Source organism: Stigmatopora argus, chromosome 18 (assembly GCF_051989625.1).
Source record: "Stigmatopora argus isolate UIUO_Sarg chromosome 18, RoL_Sarg_1.0, whole genome shotgun sequence".
In the NCBI taxonomy this organism is placed as follows: domain Eukaryota; kingdom Metazoa; phylum Chordata; class Actinopteri; order Syngnathiformes; family Syngnathidae; genus Stigmatopora; species Stigmatopora argus.
Genome location: NC_135404.1, coordinates 2,358,973 through 2,381,596, shown reverse-complemented (window position 1 = coordinate 2,381,596; position 22,624 = coordinate 2,358,973). Strand labels below are relative to the sequence as shown.

Here is a 22,624-nt window from a genome sequence, read left to right as displayed (position 1 = left end):
TAGTGAGGATAAAGCGGATTAGAAAATAAGATGAGATAAAATGAGATGAGATGAGAAGTGAACCGGGAGTTGTTTTGTTTCGCAGGCTTAATTTTTTTTAATGTAAAGTCTGTATAAACACAAAATTGCGTTGGGTGGTGGGCATAAGGGGAGTATGGCATTGTGCGACGGTTAAACTTTGGTGTGAATGCAGATTTGGGGTTAGATGAACATTAAGAGGAAGACTGGTCTGTCCTATGAGAATTCTACATTTCTAATAGTTTTTGGAAACCTCATGTGTTGAACTCTTGGCGAAGAGGAAATGGACCATCCAAATGTTCAATCAATTCAAACCCCAATATTTGTTCCATGCGTTTTACATGTTACCCAGACACTACCGACTCATTCACTACCGAGGATGCATACTACAGCATTTTTGTGATTTTTATTTGCTCATTACTAAAGGGCGGCAAGAGTAGAAACAAAACTGTTTTTTTACGATAAAAGACAGGAATCTCTTTATTCTTGTAAGTTCTGTGTTTTAGAACAAAACACTCTCTTTTACTTGAAAGAAGGGGGCGGCACAGTCTTTCAGAGTTTTTCCCTGATCCATTCTTTTCATTTTTAGTCTCAGCTACTTTCTTTATACAACACCGTCCTCTAGTGGTCGATTTATAGTAACCATGACAACCAACTAACGCTTGGATAGTAAAAAATGTACTTCATATCATCTTTCAAATACATATAGATTGGCAGTTTGTTGTATTTATTAGTATTAAATATGTAGAAGTAAATCAGAAAATTAAAGGTGAATGTCTCGAGAATTTTGAGGCCTTTTCCTACTTCCGACATTTACATTTTCCTTATTAGTATTTTTCCCATTAGGTCCATCTCTTTTTTTCCAGTTCATGAGGTTACTTTTATTTTTTAATTGCTAACTTTGAACTACGTACTTTATCTGCTGGGGAAGAACTCCAGAAACCGTGAGGTGTTTGGACACATAACATGATGTTACGTTGCACTTATTGACCAAGCAATGTTTGGGTGAATGATCACAAAATAGTTTATTTGGGGTAGCGGGCAAAGGGGAGTCAGTTAAGGTTGTCAGGAAAGCACTGAGAAACTTTAAATTGACGTCTTAGTGAAAGTATGGGTGCTACATATTCTTGTACACTAGGAGGATGTGCAAATTACACTTGCTTGTAATCCACCATTTACTGAACGAAGAAGAAATAGTTCGTTAATTTCCGGGTGAAGAGCCATAGAATACATGTGTCTGCGGGGTCGTATTAATAGAAGATCAACGTGGTGCCAGGTTTTCTATTTGCGGGGATCATTGTGCCTACTAAAATTGCATGTTTCCCTTTTTGAGAAATAGCTACCGTAGTTAGTTGCGTTTGGTAAATTTATTGCCAACAAACCGGCAGGTCCTGATTTTTGTCGAGGAGTAACCTAATGCTCGCAAACCAAAATAACAGAATCATCAGTATTTTATGTGAATGACTGTGGAAATTCCCGGTGAGTAGAAAACAGGGCGATATACGTTTATTTTTTTTTAACCTTTAGTATTAGTCGGTAAGTCACTATTGTGGCCAGAAATATAAGAATGGCTGTAACAATGTTCTTTTGTTTTGGATGTTGCAACACGTTTCACTGAAATTGCTGTGGTGCCAAATTTTATTCCATTCGTTAACTAATCGTGCATTGTATGTGTATGTAGATCAGCTAGCCTTTCAACCTTATAGTTCAACGACAGTTACTCTTAGTTGGTGGATACATCTTTAGTTCTACATTTGCCAATAAGCTTGACATAATGCCGATTCGAAATGTGGCTCTCAAAAATACATGGTACCACGGAATAATTTTAAACGTTTATTAATATCATTTTACTCCAAGGTAATCTTTGGCTAATATTTTTTAGTTCATCTTTGGTGAATGTCTGCTCTGATTTTATTGTTGTAGACAAAATGGATAGCAAATTTAAGGGAAAGAAGAAACATCAGCACAAGAACAGTGGACCAAAGGCAGAAATGAAGAAGCTTAAGAAGCAGGGAAACTCAACAGAGACGGATGAACGCAAGCGTAACCCCAAAGCCTTTACAGTGCAGTCCGCTGTACGCATGGCTAAGACTTTCCACAGGTCAGTAATTTTCTCATCTTCCAAATAATTTGTTGCAATACAATGTAAGATTGTTTTCTGCCATGTGTGTGTGTACACAAAAACACACACACACTGTGTGTATGATGTATACATGTGTGTTTGCGCGTGTGCGCGCGCATAAATAACCCACTTTGAAATTGATTTCATATCGCCCGGTTGGATTAAAAAAAAAAGGCTGATCCTGACAACCATCAAATGTCCAAATATCAGTCCTGATAATTGGCCTGACTGATTATCGGTCGATCACTCGTAAGCAATAATTATATATGTTTTTTGTTTCTTTATTACAACAGGGCGCAGGATATAAAGATGAAAAAACACCACATCCCACTTGTCGATCGGACACCCCTGGAGCCTCCCCCAATAGTAATTGTAGTAGTTGGACCTCCCAAAGTTGGAAAAAGCACCCTAATCCGTTGCCTAATCAAAAACTTCACGCGGCAGAAGCTTGGAGACATATGTGGCCCTGTAACTATTGTCTCAGGTGGGCTTGGTTTGACAGATCATATTACCTATATTACTGGAGGAGTCTGTAAAATCAGTGTTATCCTGATTATTTAAATGATTAGAACTTAATTTGTTAATATTTTTCGAATTAAGTTAAAAACTATTTATTATATTAAGGCCCCTGATTTCTCTTTATACATTTTACAGGCAAGAAGCGCCGCCTCACTTTTATGGAGTGTAACAATGACATAAATACAATGATCGACCTTGCAAAGGTGGCTGACCTGGTATGTTTTGAATAAACAGGCCTTTGATTCATGAAGGAAACAAACTGCAAAATGCCCTAGAGTCGATTGTTTCAATCAATTGATTCTAATTGAACAATTTCAATCATTGAAAAGGAAAGGTTTAATTCTCCAATGTAAAGCGATAAATCATGTCTGTCACTTTCAGGTTCTGATGTTGATTGATGCCAGTTTTGGCTTTGAAATGGAAACATTTGAGTTTCTTAACATATGCCAAGTGCATGGTTATCCACGTATTATGGGTGTGCTCACTCACCTTGATGCTTTTAAGAACAACAAAACATTAAGGAAGACCAAGAAAAATTTTAAACATCGTTTCTGGACGGAGGTCTACCAGGTAAATAACATTTTCCTTCTTTCAGTCGATTTAGATCTGTAGAGTCTGTGCTTATGTCAAAATGTCCCAAAGGAAGCTACTAACCCCCCAGTTTCTTCTCTGTTAATGTTATTATTGTTTGAAAACTAGGGTGCCAAGCTCTTTTATCTGTCTGGTATGGTATACGGCGAGTATCAAACACAGGAGGTGAAGAACCTTGGCCGCTTTATCTCTGTCATGAAGTTTCGTCCTTTGGTTTGGCAGACATCCCATCCTTATGTGCTTGTTGATCGGTAAGACGACCTTTTCAGAAATACCTTATGAAAAATTTTTCGTCCCCATGCACCATTATGCATTGTTTTTGTGAAAGTAAAAATACTCCCAAAATTTGCTCATTTGTTGGCAATTGCCCTGAATTATGGTAAGACATTTTTTTTTTATTGGGAGTATATTTGAAGTATATAAGCTGTACTCACCAAAGAGAGATGTGTGACTTCTCAAATAGGATGTGCATGTGATTGCTGTATTGTTTAACTGACATACGTATAGTAGTGGCCTGAAATAATGCATTTGGCATGCACTTAGGTGAACACACCACTCATCAGAAACTAAACATTCATTGATATTGTAAGCGAGAAAGTTAGTGACAACAGGAAAAAATAGGTCTGTGAGGGAACAAAATGTATGCGGGTAAAATGGAAAAATTACTGTTTTCAATTATATTGTATCCACTAATCAAGGACTGTTGGTAAGCCAATTGGCGAAATATCTAGTAATGTTATTAATGTAGCAAGTCAGCGGAAATTGGTTGACATCACCTGGAACAGATCTATTCCTGGTGAATATTCCAATATACATGTAAAATGCCAATAATATCGAGATATAGATATATCTGTATATTTTTACATATCGAGGGAAGGATGGTGCGGAAAAAATGAAAACGGTACATATCATTATTAATGTATTAAAGTAATAAGCATGCAAAACATGTTCTATTCGTGCAGTTGTACAGTGAGGAAGCTAACAACACACGAACACAAAAACACATCTAAGCAACTTCAATTTATGAATTCAGAACAACTTTGCATTAAATAGAACAAAGGACTAACAGTCGTTCAGTTCAGTTCAGAGAGGCCATGCCAAGGTGTTGTCACTTTCAATGCTTCCTTCTGCTTTCATAGCTATGCTAGTAGGTTGGTTATGACCAGCCGCATTGCCTTGCAATATCAGTCAACCGCACTTATCTTCTGTTTTAAATGAACAACAGGAGCCGCTTATTCATTTCATTGGCATCAATAATTTTAAATAAAGAACTCTGTGACAACAAATGGCAGCCAAAACAGAATTGTTGTGGGAGTCTCCAAGTGGAACTAAAGCAGGAAGCAATGTTAGCGGGACAATTTCAAAATAAAATAACAGGTACAGGAAATGCCTTTACGTTTTGGGGGATTTCGTAATTTGGATCTTGTTTTCGTATATTGGGACAATCATTTGCATATCGAAGGGTTTTGTAACCTGAACATTTCGTACCTAAAGGAATTCTTAAGTAGAGGTACGACTGTATATATACGGGTATGTATACTTAAAAAAGTCTCGCTCCCTGTCTCCAAATAGCATGGAGGATTTAACTGACCCTGAAAAGATCAGAACGGACCTCAAATGTGATCGAAGAGTGTCGCTTTATGGCTACCTGCGAGGCACCTATTTGAAAAACAAAAGCCAGGTTCATATTCCAGGTATGAAAAGATTGTTTGAAACTGGTAAAATGTTCCATATAAATCAAGTCATTCTCTCATCACGTAAAAAAACGAAGTACCGTATTTTCACGCTTATAGGGCGCACTTCAAAGTCTACATTTTTCCCAATTGGTTGGTGTGCCTTGTTTGTGCACTAAATTCAAATTTTTGTATGACGCTGACCGCTTGAGTGACTGGTTTTATTTCTTGCCGACACGCTATTTATTGCTATCAACCCAGCGGACATTCACCCTAAAAATAGCCTCCCCGCGTATTCCAAGCGTTATGGTAAATCCCTTCAAAACATCCTAGGCAAGTGGCAAGGCATTTGACTTCCGTGTGCTCGTAGCGCTTTTAACCCTCAAAAACACTACTCAAAGAAAAAGCACTTTAGACCGATGCAGAGGAAATGCCCGACTTGAATGACAACAGAATGCAGGGATGCTTGGAAAATGGACTGAAGCCATGGCTCGAACATAATTTAACAGCGAGGAGGAACAGCTTTGCGAACGGCTTGGGGGGTGATGAATGTCGGATGGCTGCCAACATCGGGGTTCCATACAAAGACAGGCAGGCAGCGTCGCACGAGTTACGTGACGATTTGGAATTGATTGTCGATGCCTGGGCGAAAGTGCCGGCGAGCACTGTAGTTTGTTTGAGCTTTCTTCAAAGCTGGAATCACTTACGAAATCCCACAACGAACACGCTGACCCTGACAATGTTATGGAACACAGCATTGTTAGCCATTTCTTTATGTCGTATACAGAAGATGAGGACTTTGACAGATTTGTAGATGTTTGAATACATTGACTTATATTTTCGCGAATATACATTACGTCAATAAAACAATATCAAACTCAGTTTTGCTCCTGTTGCCCTTTTTAAAACATGCATGCTATGTGCTATGCTGTGTGTCATGTTAGCACAACCATAGCAACGCGTCCTTTAAAACAAAGTGCCCCATGTATTGACAAAAAAAAACTTAAAATACACTCGCAATTGAGACTGCGCCCTTTAGGGCAGTGCGTTTTATAGATGTGTAAATACGGTACCAGATTTTCACGCCTTTAGGCCGCACCGACTGATAGGGTGCTGTCTCAGTTGCGGGCGAAAGTTCTGCCTTTTGCCCATAGAAAAGGCGCTTCGCAATGGAGGCGCTGCAATGTTGGTGCTAGCATATGTTTTAAAATGTAATTGGAGCAAAATTGAGTTTAATTGTGTTTTATTGACGCAATGTTTATTCGTGGTACTATCGGTCAAAGTATTCAAATATCTACAAATCTGTCAAAGTCCCCATCTTCTGTATCCGACAGTGTTCGGCCAAGTGGGCGAGTTTGCCAACAATGCTGGGTCCATCACATTGTCAGGGCCAGAGTTGTCGCCGTGGGGTTTCGTAATAGTTATTCCAGCTTTGACGAAAGCTCAAGCTACAGTGCTCGCCAACACTTTGGCCCAGACATTGACAATCCATTCCATATCGCCGCATAACTCGTGCGATGCTGCCTATGTTTGCCACCTGACACCATCACTCCCAAACCGTTCGCCAAATGCTTCTCCCAGCTGTTCTTCCGTGTTCAATCCATGGCTTGAGTCTATTTTCCAAGCTTTCACCATATCCTGTTGTCATTTATGTCAGGCCTTTCCTCTGAAAAGCTATAAGGTGTTGTTTGTTTGTCTTGAGTGTTTTGGGGGTTAAAAGCGCTACAATCACACGGAACTCAACTGCGTCTCCACTCGTCTGGGATGTTTTGAATTGATTTACTATAACGCTTGGAGTACCCGGGCAGGCTATTTTTAGGTTCTGCTCATTTAACCACTAGAACATGAACGTCCGCTGGGTTGACCACAGTAACTAGTGTGTTGGCAAGGAATGAAACCAGTCAGTTAAGCGTTTAGGGTCATACAGAATTTTCAATTAGTCCAAACACAAGGTGCACACCGAATAATTGGGTGCAGCGTCCATTTTAGAGAAAATTTTATACTTTTAACTGCGCCCTATAAGTGTGAAAATACGTTAATGCAGGGTGTGCCATCTCTTTATTGCAGGTGTTGGAGACTATCAGGTTGCTGACGTGAATTTTTTGCCTGACCCATGTCCGCTTCCGGGTGCTCAGAAAAAAAGGGCACTAAATGAAAAAGAGCGACTCCTTTATGCTCCCATGGCTGGAGTTGGTGGAGTGGTGTATGACAAAGATGCTGTGTACATCGACCTTCCTGCATTCCAAGTTAATCAAGAGCAAGTGTGTCCAATAAGTCAACTTATACTGAAAATGATATATTTTTATTTCATTACCAGGTTATATACAGTGCCGTAAAAACTATTTGCCCCCTTGCTGATTTCTGTGTTTTTAGCAACTTCATGACACACACAGGTTTCAGATAATTAAACCAATTTTGGAGGAGACAAACAACCCAAGGGAAGAGAAAATTCAGTTTCTAAATGATTTTATTTAACAAGGCAGAAAAAAATCCAAACATGGCCCTCTGTGTAAAAAGGAATATTCATTTTCTCTTCCCTTGGGTTGTCTGTGTGTTACGAAAATTGATTTGATGGTCTGAAACCTGTGTGTGATAAATATGCAAAAAAAAATGCAAAAATCAAAGGGGGCAAATACTTTTTCTAGGCATTGTATTTCAATTGAAATTTAAGTTTGGGAATGAGTTAAGTGTGGGAATAATTCTTTGGCACAGGAGGAGATGAGGCCTACCTTGGAGCTTGTCCAATCCCTTATTGACACGCATGCGACAATAGATGCCAAGATGGCGACCAGCAAAGTGACGCTTTTCAGTGGCTCTGCTACACTGGGCTCCGAAGATGACTCAGCCGAGAAAAGGTGAATGAATCTGAGTTTTTAAAACATGGCCGCAATAATTGAAAAACTGCAAAGTAGGTCCATTATTAGTACCACAATACGTCTTTGTGCCTATACAGAAATACAAGTAAAATTATCGAAGTGTAAAACTATTAAATATTACAGCTATAAGCATAAAGTATTGAAATCTCTCTCACTCTCTCTCACATATATGTGTGTGTGTGTGTGTGTGTGTGTGTGTGTGTATGTATGTGTATATGTATATATATATAAATGTGTGTCTGAACAAAACAGATGTGTGTGTGTGTATATGTGTATATATGTATGTATATGTATACGTCTATGTATATATGTATGTGTATACACGTGTATACACACCTCCGACAGAGCTTCTCACATGTCCGGGAAGAGGAGGGCGACATTGGCGTCATGACGTTATGGTTATTATTACTTGCAGTTTTGTGCGTGTCAACTTTTTATGCGCATATAAGGCGTACCCTTGATTCAGTCATTTTTTTGTCCGACAAAAGCGGCTTATATAGGAGTACCGTATTTTAACACGCCGCACTTAAAAGTCTAAAATTTTCTCTAAAATGGTTAATGCGCCCAATCGGTCGGTGCGCCTTGTCTGTGCACTAAATTCAATTTTGTATGGCCCAGACCGCTTGAGTGGCAGGTTTTATTTCTTGCCGGCACGCTACTTATTGCGATCAACCCAGCAGACGTTGTTTTTACGTTGCCATTTCCTTTTTTTTTTTTTTTTTATAGAGGGTGGGAAATGATTAATTTTTATTTAGTTATTTTATATGGGAAAACTTAGTTTGAGAGGGGTCAATTGACATACGAGCTCAGTCTCGGAACGCATTAAGCTCGTATCTCAAGGTATTACCGTTTATGATTGTGTGTATATGTTTGTATATTAAACTGGAATTTTGCCATGTCTTTGTTATATTTGATATATTTTCTGTGTGTGTGTGGGTGCAGCAGAGATAACGGCCACATTGAGGAGTCTATCTGGGATCACATGAGCCAAAGAGAGAGGAGAAAAGTGATTTTCACTGAAGACATTGATAATGGTGAAAGCGATGCAAGTGACTCCAGTGATGACGAAAATAGCGAGAATGAAGAAAGAGACCCAGGAGAGCAGGAAGATGAACATAAAAAGGTCTCCAGTTTAGCAAAGGAGACAGCTGACAAACATATAAGTACTCAGGATGGCCCAGGAGTTAAGAAGCAGAAGCTGGATTTTGAGTTTCCTGTTTTTGCCGATAGTGAGGATGACCTTGAGATGAGTCGGGATGAAAAGGAGGCTGGAAGAGCAGAAGACTCTGGACATTGTTCTGAAGAAGCTGATGTAGGTGTTGGGGATGAAGAGCATAGTGATCAAGACACAGATGATGAGTTATCACAAGATGATGAGTTATCACAAGATGATGAGTTATCACAAGATGATGAGTTATCACAAGATGAGTTATCACAAGATGATGAGTTATCACAAGATGATGCAGGTCAAACCACAGTTAAATCGACACCGATTGAAATTGAAGGGGAAACAGCAGCAGAAGAAGAATCAGGTAATTGCATAATTAAATTTGGTGGATTTTTTTTAAAGACCTTTTTATTTAGTTTGAGTTAATTTGACTTAATTAAAAAAGACTTTAAATTAGCAGAGAAATATTTTATGCCTGAGCAGGCTTGGGTCTGAGTGGTTAGCGGGTCGGCCTCAGTTCTGGGGTCGAATTCAGGTCAGTAGTCCTGTATAGAGTATGCATGTTCTTCCTGGGCCTGCATGGGTTTTCTTCGGGTGCTCCGGTTTCCTCCCACATTCCAAAAACATGCATGATAGGCTGAGCTGGTAGGACACTCTAAATTGACCTTAGGTGTGAGTGTGAATGGTTGTCCATCTCCTCGTGCTTAGCGATCGGCTGGCCACTGATTCAGGGTGTCTTCTGCGTCTGGCCTGAAGTCAGCTGGGATAGGCTCCAGCACCCCTCGCGTCTGTTGTGGTGATAAGCGGTTCAGAAAATGGATGCAAATTGTGTGATAGAAGTATTTATCATTTTATGATAATAAACAATGTTGGTTCAGACTACATACAGTTGTGGTCAAAAGTTTACATACACTTGTGAAGAACATAATGTATGGCTCTCTTGAGTTTCCAGTTATTTCTAAAACTGATTTTTCTCTGATAGAGTAATTGGAACAGATACTTCTTTGTCACAAAAACATTCATGAAGTTTGGTTCTTTTATGACTTTATTATGGGTTAACAGAAAAAGTGATCAAATCTGCTGGGTCAAAAATACACATACTGCAACACAAATTAGCAATTTTGGTGACGTAGAAAGTTGTGTCAGTGAAATGAGGTTCATAACATGGCCTCTTAACTTCTTGTGAGTGATTATGAATGACTACAGCTGGTGACTTCTCTGAGGCCATTTAAATAGGGCTCATTGGATGCAAACGCTACAATGGGAAAGTCAAAGGAGGTCAGCATAGATCTGAAAAGCGAATCCTTGACTTGAACAAGTCAGAAAAGTCACTTGGAGCCATTTCAAAGCAGCTGCAGGTCCCAAGAGCAACAGTGCAAACAATTGTTTGTAGTATGAAGTGCATGGCACTGTTTTGTCAATGCCACAATCAGGAAAAAAACGCAAGCTATCACCTGCTGCTGAGAGAAAGTTGGTCAGGAGCAATGTTCCCTCTAAGATGCGCGCATGCGCAATTGCGCACTACTCTCGTCTTCTCTGCGCAGCAGCAATCATATGGCGCGCAGTAATTTTTTTTTTTTTACCCCTTTCCCCATGATGGCGCCGTTTAAGCGGCAGCCAGTGGCAGTAGCTCTGTCCACTCTTATGTTTTTCGTGTTTTACAGCATGTTTTACATGAAAAATTAGAGGGAACATTGACATGCACCTGCTTGTGGCAGGTGTGATACTGGTGTGCCCATAGCGAGCAATGATGTCGTGACCGGATGATTTGCCTAAAGACGTTTCCGTTTCGCCGACGGACGTTTGACAGACGGACAGGTCGCCGAATGAACGTTCAAACAGCGTTTAATGATTAAATACAAATACTAGTATTCGTTAGTTTAATGATTAAATACAAATACTAGTATTTGTTAGTTTAATGATTAAATACAAATACTAGTATTTGTATTAAATCATTAAACACTGTTTTCAGCTGGATTTGACCGAATTTGAGAGCATTTTGAGCCGTTTGGCGAATGGACGTATATGGACGTTTTTTTGCCTCCATCACGACATCATCGCAACATTTTACCGAGGAATTCACTTCCCTGGACTTGGTTCTAATGTCCAAAGAGCTCCAGTATTTGTATTTAATCATTAAACGCTGTTTTTGGCTGGATTTGAACGAATTTGAGAGCATTTTGAGCCGTTTGGCGAATGGACGTATATAGACGTTTTTTTTGCCTCCATCGCGACATTATCGCAACATTTTACCGAGGAATTCACTTCCCTGGGCTCGGTTCTAATGTCCAAAGAGCTCCAGTATTTGAATTTAATCCTTAAACGCTGTTTTCGGCTGGATTTGACCGAATTTGAGAGCATTTTGAGCCGTTTGGCGAATGGACGTATATAGGCGTTTTTTTTTCCTCCATCACGACATTTTACTGAGGAATTCACTTCCCAGGGCTCGGTTCTAATGTCCAAAGAGCTCCAGTATTTGAATTTAATCCTTAAACGCTGTTTTCGGCTGGATTTGACCGAATTTGAGAGCATTTTGAGCCGTTTGGCGAATGGACGTATATAGGCGTTTTTTTTCCTCCATCACGACATTTTACCGAGGAATTCACTTCCCTGGGCTCGGTTCTAATGTCTAAAGAGCTCCAGTATTTATATTTAATCATTAAATGCTGTTTTAGGATGGATTTGACCCGATTGCTGTCATTTTACGGCTCGGTTCTGCTACATCTGCCCGCCCAAGAGTGCTTATTCCCGGGCTGCCATGCCTGCCCAAGAGTGCTTATTCCCGGGCTGCCATGCCCGCCCAAGAGTGCTTATTCCCGGGCTGCCATTGATGGTAGACTAATAAATTGAGAGTGATGAGCGGCAAAGGGAAATGAATCATTGATTTTTACCATAATTTGGACAACGCCGGCGGCGGGCCGGATTAAAAATCCTAACGGGCCGTATATGGCCCGCGGGCCGATGTTGAAAAACTTGTACACACACGATCCGGGGGCGGGGCGAGCGCGCGAATCCCGTTTCGGCGAAACCTCCGTTCGGCCGAACGTTCATTCGGCGACCTGCCCGTCTGTCAAACGTCCGTCGGCGAAACGTCTTTAGGCGAATCATCCGAGTACCGATGATGTCGCTCACACTGGTACTCGGTGCGCTCAGGGAGGTTGTCTTTCTGCCCAGACCAACGAAAAATTAGAGGGAACATTGGTCAGGAGGGTGAAAATTCAACCGAGAATCACCAAAAAGCAGATCTGCCAAGAATTAGAAGCTGCTGGAACACAGGTGTCAGTCTCCACAGTCAAGCGTGTTTTGCATCTCCATGGACTGAAAGGCTGCCATGCAAGAAGGAAGCCCTTGCTCCAAAAGCGGCACCTTAAGGCTCGACTGAAGTTTGCTGCTGATCACGTGGACAAAGATAAGACCTTCTGGAGGAAACTTTTGTGGTCAGATGAAACAAAAATCGAGCTGTTTGGCCATAATGCCCAGCAATATGTTTGGAGGAGAAAATGTCAGGCCTTTAACCCCAAGTACACCATGCCTACCGTCAAGCACGGTGGTGGTAGTATTATGCTGTGGGGCTGTTTTGCTATCAATGAAACTGGTGCTTTACAGAGAGTAAATGGGATAATGAAGAAGATCACCTTCGAATTCTTCAAGATAACCTAATGTCATCGCCTGAAGATTGGGTCTTGGGCGCAGTTGGGTGTTCCAACAGGACAATGACCCCAAACACATCAAAAGTGGTAATGGAATGGCTAAATCGGGCTAGAATTAAGGTTTTCGAATGGCCTTCCCAAAGTCCTGACTTAACCCCCATTGAGAACTTGTGGACAACGCTGAAGAAACAAGTCCATGTCAGAAAACCATCAAATTTAACTGTACTGCACCAATTCTGTCAAGAGGAGTGGTCAAGGATTCAACCAGAAGCTATCCAGAAACTTGTGGATGGCTACCAAAAGCGCCTATTTGAAGTGAAAATGGCCAAGGGACATGTTACCAAATGTTAGTGCTGCTATATGTATAATTTTGACCCAGCAGATTTGAAACCTTTTTTTCTGTTCACCCATAATAAAGTCATAAAAGAACCAAACTTCATGAATGTTTTTTTTTACAAAGAAGTATCTGTTCCAATCACTCAGAGAAAAATCAGAGTTGTGGAAAAAACTGGAAACTCAAGAGAGCCTTGACATTATGTTCTTCACAAGTGTATGTAAACTTTTGACCACAACTGTATATGGCTGGCAATTTTCCCAGAGCTGAAGACTGAATGTCAGTGTTGTTGTCTCCCTACTATCCCAAGACGCTCATAAATTAGAATACGTTTTTGGCCATGTTGTTCAGCTTTTGAGTCTCCATTTTAAACCACAATTTAAAAAAAAAAGTTCAAAACACTAGAAAGCTATTCAATTGAAAACCGTAATAAGGGCTGAAAATTTCTGCAGCAATATTTTCTGTTGTCCTCAGTTCTTTTAAAGCATGGGTCGGAAACCTTTAACACCGAAAGAGCCATTTGATCCCGTTTCCACGGAAAAGAAGACGCCGGGAGCCGCAAATACTTTTTGCCATCGAAAATTAATTTATTTATTTATGGACGCATTTATTAAATAGAAAGAAAAATTATTTTTAAAAAACAATTTCCCTTTCATGCCAGTCGTACAGTTATTAGTGTTTATTAATGTTTATTGTTGGACACTTTCTGCTCCACAAATTATCATTTACCTCATCAGAGGTAAATGCGCAATGAACCTGTCCAGGCACCCATTGAATGTTCTATTTTCTTCAGATATTTTTCTTTTCTTACATTTCTCCATACTTGGCCTTGCTCTGGTTGAAAGTGGCGGCTTTCGCGAATATGACGTTTATTTTGAGCAACGAAAAACAATAAAATATATTTATTCTAATATGTCAAGATCACAATAATATTCAAATTTTGAACTAAAATATTAAATAACTAACAAATAAAATACACTTCAATTAAATACGTCTTTGGCGATGTCGTGGCTGGGAAACGTGGAGTGGACCCAAATGCAGAGAAGCACGGAATGGATGAGAGAATGAGTGGCCAAACGAAACTTTAATAACTTGAACTGGAGACAAAGAAAATAACAAAAGACTTGGTGTCAAATAGTAAACTCAATCCTGATGGAGAAAAAACGAGGGGACTTGGAAACATGTAACGAGGAGACGTGGAAACAAGGTAGCGTAAATCAGACGGTCCAACAAATAAACAATCCGTGAGGTTAATATAGACAAGACCGGAAATAATTGTCAATGACGCGCAGCTGGAAACGAGAGGGAAGGGCAAGCGAGGAGGGACAAACAAGGGTGAAAAGTGAACATACGCACACACGGAGGGGAAAATGAATTAACAACCCAAACCTAACAACTTATAAATTACAAAAATAAAACTTTTTCCAAGCCGTTCGGAGCCGCAGTATAAGGATGAAAGAGCTGATGCGGCTCCGGAGCCGCGGATTGCCAACCCTTGTTTTAAAGAAATCTCTAAAACATAGTTTTCAAATCCAACTGGAGCAATGTCCCTGTGCATCCTGAAAAACCCTCAACAAGCAATGAATTAAAATCCTTGTAATTAAGGTGCTATATTGTTTTCAATTGACTGTAAAGTCATTTTAGGTACAGTATTCCCTTGCTTTTTGTGGATAATGTAGACCAGACATGGTCGCGCTAATCGTAAGACCGCGAACGTTTTTTGACCAAGCCTACATGGTTTTTTGTCCATAGGGCAAACTATTCCAGAAAACCTTTCCACCATTGTGGTTATTTAGAAGTGCAATCAGTGGCTTGCAGTCAAGTGCTTCAAGAGCAGAAACCCGATTGGTTAAACTGTCTGTGTTGGATCGGTTTGAACAAAAAGCTGCACCCACAGCGGCCCTCGATAACCGGTTTGCCCACCCCTGCCATAGACTATCTAGTGAAGTTATTAAACATTACACAATTATTTGCATATTTAAATTCAGTAATCTATTACCGAGTTTAACTAAACCTAGTTAAACGTGCTCTGACTGGCCAGACGCAAGTAGCCTTGATTTTGAAATAAAACAAAATTCCACTTAGATTTTTAATTTTTTTTGTTCGAAAGTGACAACTATTGGAGTAATATGAACCGTCGAAAGAATTGAGATATTTCGACATTAGAAGCAATATGGCTGCCACAACATCTTAAACTTCTGGTAAGAAAATTGTCATTTCTGTAATTAGAAAGCATTGGTATTTTCAAAGCAAATGCTGAACACTGATGGTTAATTGAATTGAATGCCTTTATTGTCATTATACAAATATAATTAGATTGAAAGCTTCACCATGAAGTGCACACATCAAAAATAAATAAGTACTCAACATTAGTCAACATACAGTGCCGTGAGAAAGTATTTGCCCCCTTCCTGATTTGTTTTTTTAAATATTTATCACACAGGTTTCAGACCATCAAATCAATTTTCGTATGACACAGAGCTAACCCAAGGAAAGAAAAAATGCAGTTTCTAAATGATTTTATGATTTTTTTTTAAATGTGATTGCACTTTAGTTAACATATTTAAATGTTCAGATATTAAAAATGTGATAATTTTTTGCATGATTTGATTGAGGTAAAATAACATGTTATTTTCTCTCGAATATTTTGAGTCTTGAAAAAGGGGGAGTGGTCTTATAATCAGGGTTGTCTTATTTTCGGGCCAAGACTGTATTTAACCAAAATATGTAAAATAAAATACATAAAATAATTATACAGTTACATTTCGCCATCAGTGGGAGACCTGGGTTCAAATCCAGTTTGCATGTTTGTGGCGTTTTGCCTGCGTGGGTTTTCTCCAGGTACTCCTGTTTCCTCCCACATTCTAAAGACATGCATGGTAGGCTGATTGGACACCCTAAATTGCCCTTAGATATGAGCGTGAGCGTGAATGGTTGTTTGTCTCCTTGTGCCCTCCGATTGGCTGGCCACCAATTCAGGGTGTCCCCCGCCTCTGGCCCGAAGTCAGCTGGAATTGGCTCCAGCACCCCCGCGACTCTAGTGAGGATAAAGTGGTTCAGGAAATTTCCATTTTGCAATATTTTTTTTTATATATTGTTAACTTCCCAACTTCCGGGGCCCTTTGTACTATTCTGCAGGGGCACTGCGTTGGAAAGACTGTCTGCAGCAGAAGGCATCGGAAGCATTTTTACGCCATCAAGAAGCTATGCCCAATCTCCGAAAACTAGTTTATGGATCAGGTAACAACTGATGGATTCTTATTGTTTTTATTCCTTTTATTGCTTTCAAATATTTTATTCATTTTCTGGAAGAAAATAACGTATTATGTATATATTTATATGTACACACAGCCATACCTCTACTTATGAGATAAGATACGAAATGTTCAGGTTACGATAGCTTTGGAGACGAAAATGCACCGCATTATACAGGGCTACAGTAGAGGCTGGGGTTACGGTATGCATCCACTAAATGGTGCTGTGCTAAAGGGAATGTCAATAAAACAGTCAGATAGACCAGTCAAACTTTATTAAAAGATTACAAAGAAGCTTTCTGACAACTCCATTCACTCTCTAAACGAATAATCAACTGTTTTATTTTTTCCGGGATAAATTATTAGTATTTTCATGACACGGTTTATCTTTTGACAACAGCAATGTCTAACATGTAAGTGCAACATCTATATCACATAGTGTAGGGGAACTTTTTCTCCATTCAGTAAACACGTAAAAACATTCTGATGCTGTTATGGTACATTACACGTTAGTGCAATTGCAATATAGTAACACTCGTAATAGTGCAAGGCAATAACAATAGCATTAATAACTCAATGTTGTTCACGCGGGTGAGCCGTGCGTGCTCCCACGTACACAATGAGGCACTACAACATTCAGCTCTTGACGTTTATATATTCACAATATGACCAACTTTGTTCAACTGTAAACACAAAAGAAACACGTAATGCTCTCTTTATCAGTTCATTCCTCATCTAAGGATCCCTCAAATTCTTCATCTAGCAGTGTCCGAATTGAACAGCTGGGCGAATACTGGATCCTACACGCCAAGCTCCGTCTCATCAAAGTCGTCATTAACCGAGTCCGTGTCGCATTTGTTGTCTGGCAGCTCAGTGACAATTCCTGACTTCTTGAGTTCTCAAACCACAGTTGAAAATGATATATCAGCCCAGACATTTGCGATCCACTGGCAGATAGTGGCGTATGTTGTCTGGCGCTGTCTCCCCTTCTTGTTGGACGTATGTTCGCCTTCTGTCATCCACTGCTCCTACGCAGTTCGCAGTCTAGCATTGATAGCTCTGTTGACGCCAACATCTAGCGGCTGAATTTCTTTTGTCAATCCACTCGGAATGGCGGCTCACACTGAATTACCGTGCTCGCCGTCATTCGGGGGGATCGGACAAAAAATGATGACTGAATCCAGGGCACTTCTTATATGCGCTTAAAAACACGACATGCACGAAACTGCAAGTTGACGCCGCCATGGCGCGATGATGTCACAACAAAATGGCGCCTTGAAGAATGGCGTCGTGACGTCACGACGCAAGCAACTACCCCCGATATGGTCATTTATTTCAAAAAAGAAAAGATAAACAGATAAAGCGCTAAAGAAAAATTATTTCGACGTCTATGAATGAAATTCAAGAAAAAAACTTGCATACCTTGCATAAAACGTGAAAAAACTCACATTCCCATCACTGCTCGCTCGAAGCACAGCCATCTTACCTAGGTGGGGCGGCCATCTTAGCTAGAGGGCTGCCACCTAAACCTAGTTAAACGTGCTCTGACTGGCCAGACGCAAGTAGCCTTGATTTTGAAATAAAACAAAATTCCACTTAGATTTTTAATTTTTTTTGTTCGAAAGTGACAACTATTGGAGTAATATGAACCGACGAAAGAATTGAGATATTTCGACATTAGAAGCAAAATGGCTGCCACAACATCTTAAACGTCTGGTAAGAAAATTGTCATTTCTGTAATTAGAAAGCATTGGGTTCTCATTCAGATAGACTTTTTTTTTTTTTAAATTGAATAATTTTATATTTTGCATTTACAAAGATAGGCATATTAACTTCCTTGATATTGACCCTAAAAATGTGCTTTTGACTCATACGGTATCTCAGAAATACCACTTCAAAGTAACACATTTGTACTCCATTAAAACCATGAATATGGAGGTGAAAATTGGGAAGCAGGGGGTGGCTTATACGCCAGAAATTGTAAAATTCAAACATTTCAAGGCCATTTTAGGGGTGCGGCGTATACGTGCAGGCGAAGAGTAAATACGGTAATTCGTTCCCACCTTCTGAAAAAAACACAAAAAAACAGGATTTTACAATGGAAAAACATATTTTTATTGGTTGTAATTCACCATTTACAGTAGTACCTCGTGATACGAGCTTAATACGTTCCGGGACTGGGCTCGTATGTCTATTTACTCGTAACTCAAATGAACGTTTCCCATAGGAATGAACTAAAACTAATTAATTTGTTCCCACCCTCTGGTAACGCAACAAACTAGTTATCTTCCCATAACTTGTGGCTATGATGTGTAATAATAAAATTAGGCATTATTTTATACAACGGGGAGTTAGTGGATAGGGGAGGGAGAGCGAGAGAGCTTGACTGATGCGCTCCTAACGTAATATGAACTTTAAATTACACATTTTTAAAAAGTATTCATCTTACGTTCCACTAAATTTAAACCTTCCTGTGCAATAACCAAGGCAAAGAGGTTCATGTATTCCACCGCGGCCTTCGGGGCGAACTTCCTGCTTCTCCATACGTAATGACAAGCCAGCTCAGTCATCCATACACTAATGTTTTTCTATTATTTTTTGCTTAATGTCGATTGTCATCATACGCCTTTCCTTTGCACTACCCTTCATTTCACCAGCTTGCTTTGGATCCATTGTGTTTTCCTTAATTCTGCACTGACTAATGCAAAAAAAATACCCCGGAAAAAATGCAATGCTCCGCCCAGTGCTTATGGAGATCTTTGCACGAGGGAGATGCGGCGAGAGACAGTATGGTGAAATCATAAAGCATCCTTCGCGGCCTGGCGAACTCGCTGTCTCAAATGCTCGTATCTCAAAATTTGTCTCAAATCTCAAGGTAAATATTCGTATCTCAAATTCCTCATGTCGGGGCACTCGTATATCGAGGTACAGTGGTACCTCGTGATACAACAGCTCGTCATACAACATGCTCGTGTTACGACGGAAATTACGATCGAATAATTCACCCGAGATAGGATCAAAATTTCGTGATGCGACCAAGCCAGGTGGCCATGGCTTTTTTGCATCTCTTTCGTGTATAAAATATATCTACGAGCACTAAGTGGACTTTGCATTTCCTCATCCGTTTTCCCCCCCACGTTGGTCTACATTTACATACCAGGTAAACAATACTATGGATCGAGTTTTGCAAAGAAAAGGCGACCGTTGACAATGGACATGAAACGCGAAATTATTGAAAAATATGAGAGTGGGGTAATACGAGAGGAATCCGTCAACTATATCCACCATCCTTATGCAGAAGGACTCAATTAAGGAGAAGAGGCCTTCCAAGGGACTAACTATAATTTCCCACCGGCGCAGTGACATTCATGACGAGATGGAGAACCTTCTTTTATTGTGGATAAAGGAAAAACAATTAGCAGGATATAGCGTGACCGAGTCAACCATATGTGAAAAAGCCAGCGGAATTTACATGAATTTCATAACAACGAAAGGAGAGCCTTCAACAACTTCAGAACCCTTTTCGAAAAATTTAAAAAAAGATCTAGAATACACTCGGTAATCCGACACGGGGAAGCGGCAAGTTCCAATTCGAAAGCCGCGGTGGAATTTATCAAGACATTTGCCTTGATTATCACCCAGGAAAGTTACATCCCCCAGCAAGTTTTCAACTTCGATGAAACTGGTCTTTTTGGGAAAAAGATGCCCAGGTGGACATTCATCATGGCAGAGGAGAAGGCATTACCGGGGCACAAACCTATGAAGGACCGCTCAACGCTAGCGTTGTGTGCCCATGCCAGCGGTGACTGTAAAATTAAGCCGCTACTGGTGTACAATGCGGAGAACCCGCATGCTTTCAAGAGACACAATATCAAGAAAGAAATCCTACAAGTGATGTGGCGCGCTAATTCTAAAGCTTGAATAACACGTCATTTTCAAAACATCTTGAAGGGGAGGCAAAAACAAACAACTCTTGATGCGTTCGTTTTGAAGACTTCGGCGGAGCGTCCGGGTGGTGTCAACCCGTAGAACTAAGGTAAAAAGATTAAAACAAAATTGGAATTCATGCGTCTAATTTTATTTCTATTAAACACATTTCATTACTATTAAACCACTCGTTATTTATTACTTTGTCAATATATGGTGAATTAGAAGAAATAAAACATTTTTTCCAATCCAATATCCTGTTTTTGGTGTTTTTTCAGAGGGTTGGAACGAATTAATTTGTTTTCAATTCATTTCAATGGGAAACGTTCGCTCGAGTTACGAAAAGCTGACATATGATCTCAGTCTCGGAACGGATTACGATCGTATGTCGAGGTACCACTGTATTACTGTGTGTGTATATATGTGTTTTTGTATATGTGTATGTGTGTATATAATAATAATAATAATCGGACATAGGCCCTGTCGTCATTATCAACAACACAAAAAAGCCTACTTGTCATCACACGCAGAAACTGCGTGTGATGAAATTGGTGATATGTCTGTATTTACGTGTATCTGTCTGTGTATATATATTTATGTGTATATATTTTGTGTGTTTGTGTGCGTAAATATGTATATATGGTTTTGCACTCTGTTTTTGCTGTTTTCACCAACTGCTGGCTCTTTGTAATAGCTGAGGCAAAAGAGGAGTGTGACAACAATGACTGTGATGAGGAGGAGTTGGGAGGACTCTTTCGCGTCAACCGCCCTCAGAAGAGTAGAAGCTTTCAGGCGAATTCTCTTGATTGCTCCCATTTTAAGCCTGATTCTTCACATAACTGGGATCTTGAAGAGGTATTGTTTTATCACGTCTAAATAGGCAAGGTGGAGAAGGTTAAAACATTTCTTTTTATCTTGCCCTACAGATGCTGAATTCCATAAGGGATTGCTTTGTAACAGGGAAATGGGAGGACAGCCAAGATGCCGCCACACTTATTAAGGAGAATGGTAAATAGAAACGTAGAAAAATTGACATTTGTAGACAATGTTTTCATTTTCATAACTAGTTGGATGTTCAGAAACACATTAATTAGCTGAACCATAAATGGGAACAGTTCAAGTTTTCTTAGACATGCGTCTGCTGCAACCCCTACAACTTGATAAGCACTTTGTTCATAAAATAATTTATAAAGACAAGATATTTAATCTTCATACTGATATGCTCTACTGTTATTTAAAAAAACTAATTTGCGATTTTATTGCTGCAACACATTTATGGTTACTGTGTGATAGGTTCACCAATAGATATTTCCAGATACACCTTAAGATAAGAAAGACATCTGACGCATATCCAGCTTTTCTTGCAAGAGAGAATCGATTCTGACTCGTCCTCGTCCTAGATCATTCTCAGGAATTGAATCCTCTCCTGCCCATTTATTTTCCTGAGTTGACAAACAAGCAAGCATCTATTCAAAACAATTAAGGTCAGAAATCCAAACAATTGCACGTCCCTTCGGAGGGCGAGCGGTATCGCCACCTGGGGCGAAGTCCAAGTCAAAACAACCTTGCTTGCGACCGTGTGAGAAGTTGAGGTTTCAAAACAATTTGGAGTCCTCCCGGATCCGTGTGAGAAGTCAACTCTGATAAATCCAGCTGGATAGAGGAGCGACCTTCCTGTTGATTATTTCATTGCGAGCAAATATATAATAAATGTGAGACCAATAAACCTAACATTCCCCCCTGTTATTATATATTTGTACATAATCTCCTTAAAAAACTCCTTTCGGCTTTATTCTATTAATTCATTTTATGGCAAATACAAATACACTTGGGAAGTCCGTTGTCTCGATCTTTACCCGAATTCACCTTACTTGCATATCTGGCCTGAAAAAGGAAGAGCAAAATCATTCTCGGTCAACTCATTTTGATAATTTGCATAATCCTGGACATCAATGTTATCACCAGTAGGCTGTCTAATAAGCAGATACAATCCCTGCAATTTGGAATTTGTTAGGGCAACTGCACCAACCACAAGTCGGTCTAGCAAAGAGCGTAAGCAGGGGATAGGACAACACTCACACATTGTCAAAGTATTAGCCAAAACAGCTATTGATATCACCCCGGTGAAAGCCAATTTTTACATTTGCCGAAGGCCTTATCCCACCAGTCTGCCAGAAGGTGGACAGTTCCACTCCAGAGTGCCTCTTCGTTTCAGGGTCAGGCCTTCAACGGCTCAGGTTAGGGACCCATTGGGGGACGTGTTGTTGAGTGCAACATTTTCAAACGTTGCATACGCCCCCTGCTCCATCAAGAGCACATCAATCGTCAGAAGCATATTAACCGCTTTGCGGTCCTGGAAAGTGAGACTGGTGGCTGCCAGCTGTTCCTTCATTGCAAATCCAATTTCTTTTTGGACACTGTAATGGATGTTGTTCACCCTATTCATATTTTTATTTGGCGTAACCCAAAGAAAAATAGACTCCCGCTGCAAT

General features: G+C 40.0%; 1 protein-coding gene across 2 annotated transcripts in view; it reads left to right on the top strand.

The window, feature by feature from the left end:
- The first annotated feature begins 1,211 nt into the window (after positions 1-1,211).
- bms1 (BMS1 ribosome biogenesis factor) overlaps positions 1,212-22,624 on the top strand; it is a 57,185-nt gene continuing 35,772 nt past the window's right edge. Inside the window, exons 1-13 of one of the 2 annotated variants that reach the window (XM_077625536.1) lie at positions 1,212-1,497; positions 1,942-2,119; positions 2,434-2,624; positions 2,795-2,874; positions 3,041-3,229; positions 3,359-3,501; positions 4,823-4,944; positions 6,991-7,184; positions 7,636-7,778; positions 8,745-9,331; positions 16,090-16,191; positions 20,827-20,987; positions 21,059-21,140. In XM_077625536.1, coding sequence (XP_077481662.1) covers positions 1,479-1,497; positions 1,942-2,119; positions 2,434-2,624; positions 2,795-2,874; positions 3,041-3,229; positions 3,359-3,501; positions 4,823-4,944; positions 6,991-7,184; positions 7,636-7,778; positions 8,745-9,331; positions 16,090-16,191; positions 20,827-20,987; positions 21,059-21,140 — 2,191 coding nt within the window. In that variant the 5' untranslated portion in view covers positions 1,212-1,478. Of the gene's footprint in view, positions 1,498-1,941; positions 2,120-2,433; positions 2,625-2,794; positions 2,875-3,040; positions 3,230-3,358; positions 3,502-4,822; positions 4,945-6,990; positions 7,185-7,635; positions 7,779-8,741; positions 9,332-16,089; positions 16,192-20,826; positions 20,988-21,058; positions 21,141-22,624 lie in introns of both variants that reach the window. The other variant, XM_077625535.1, reaches the window with a different exon arrangement.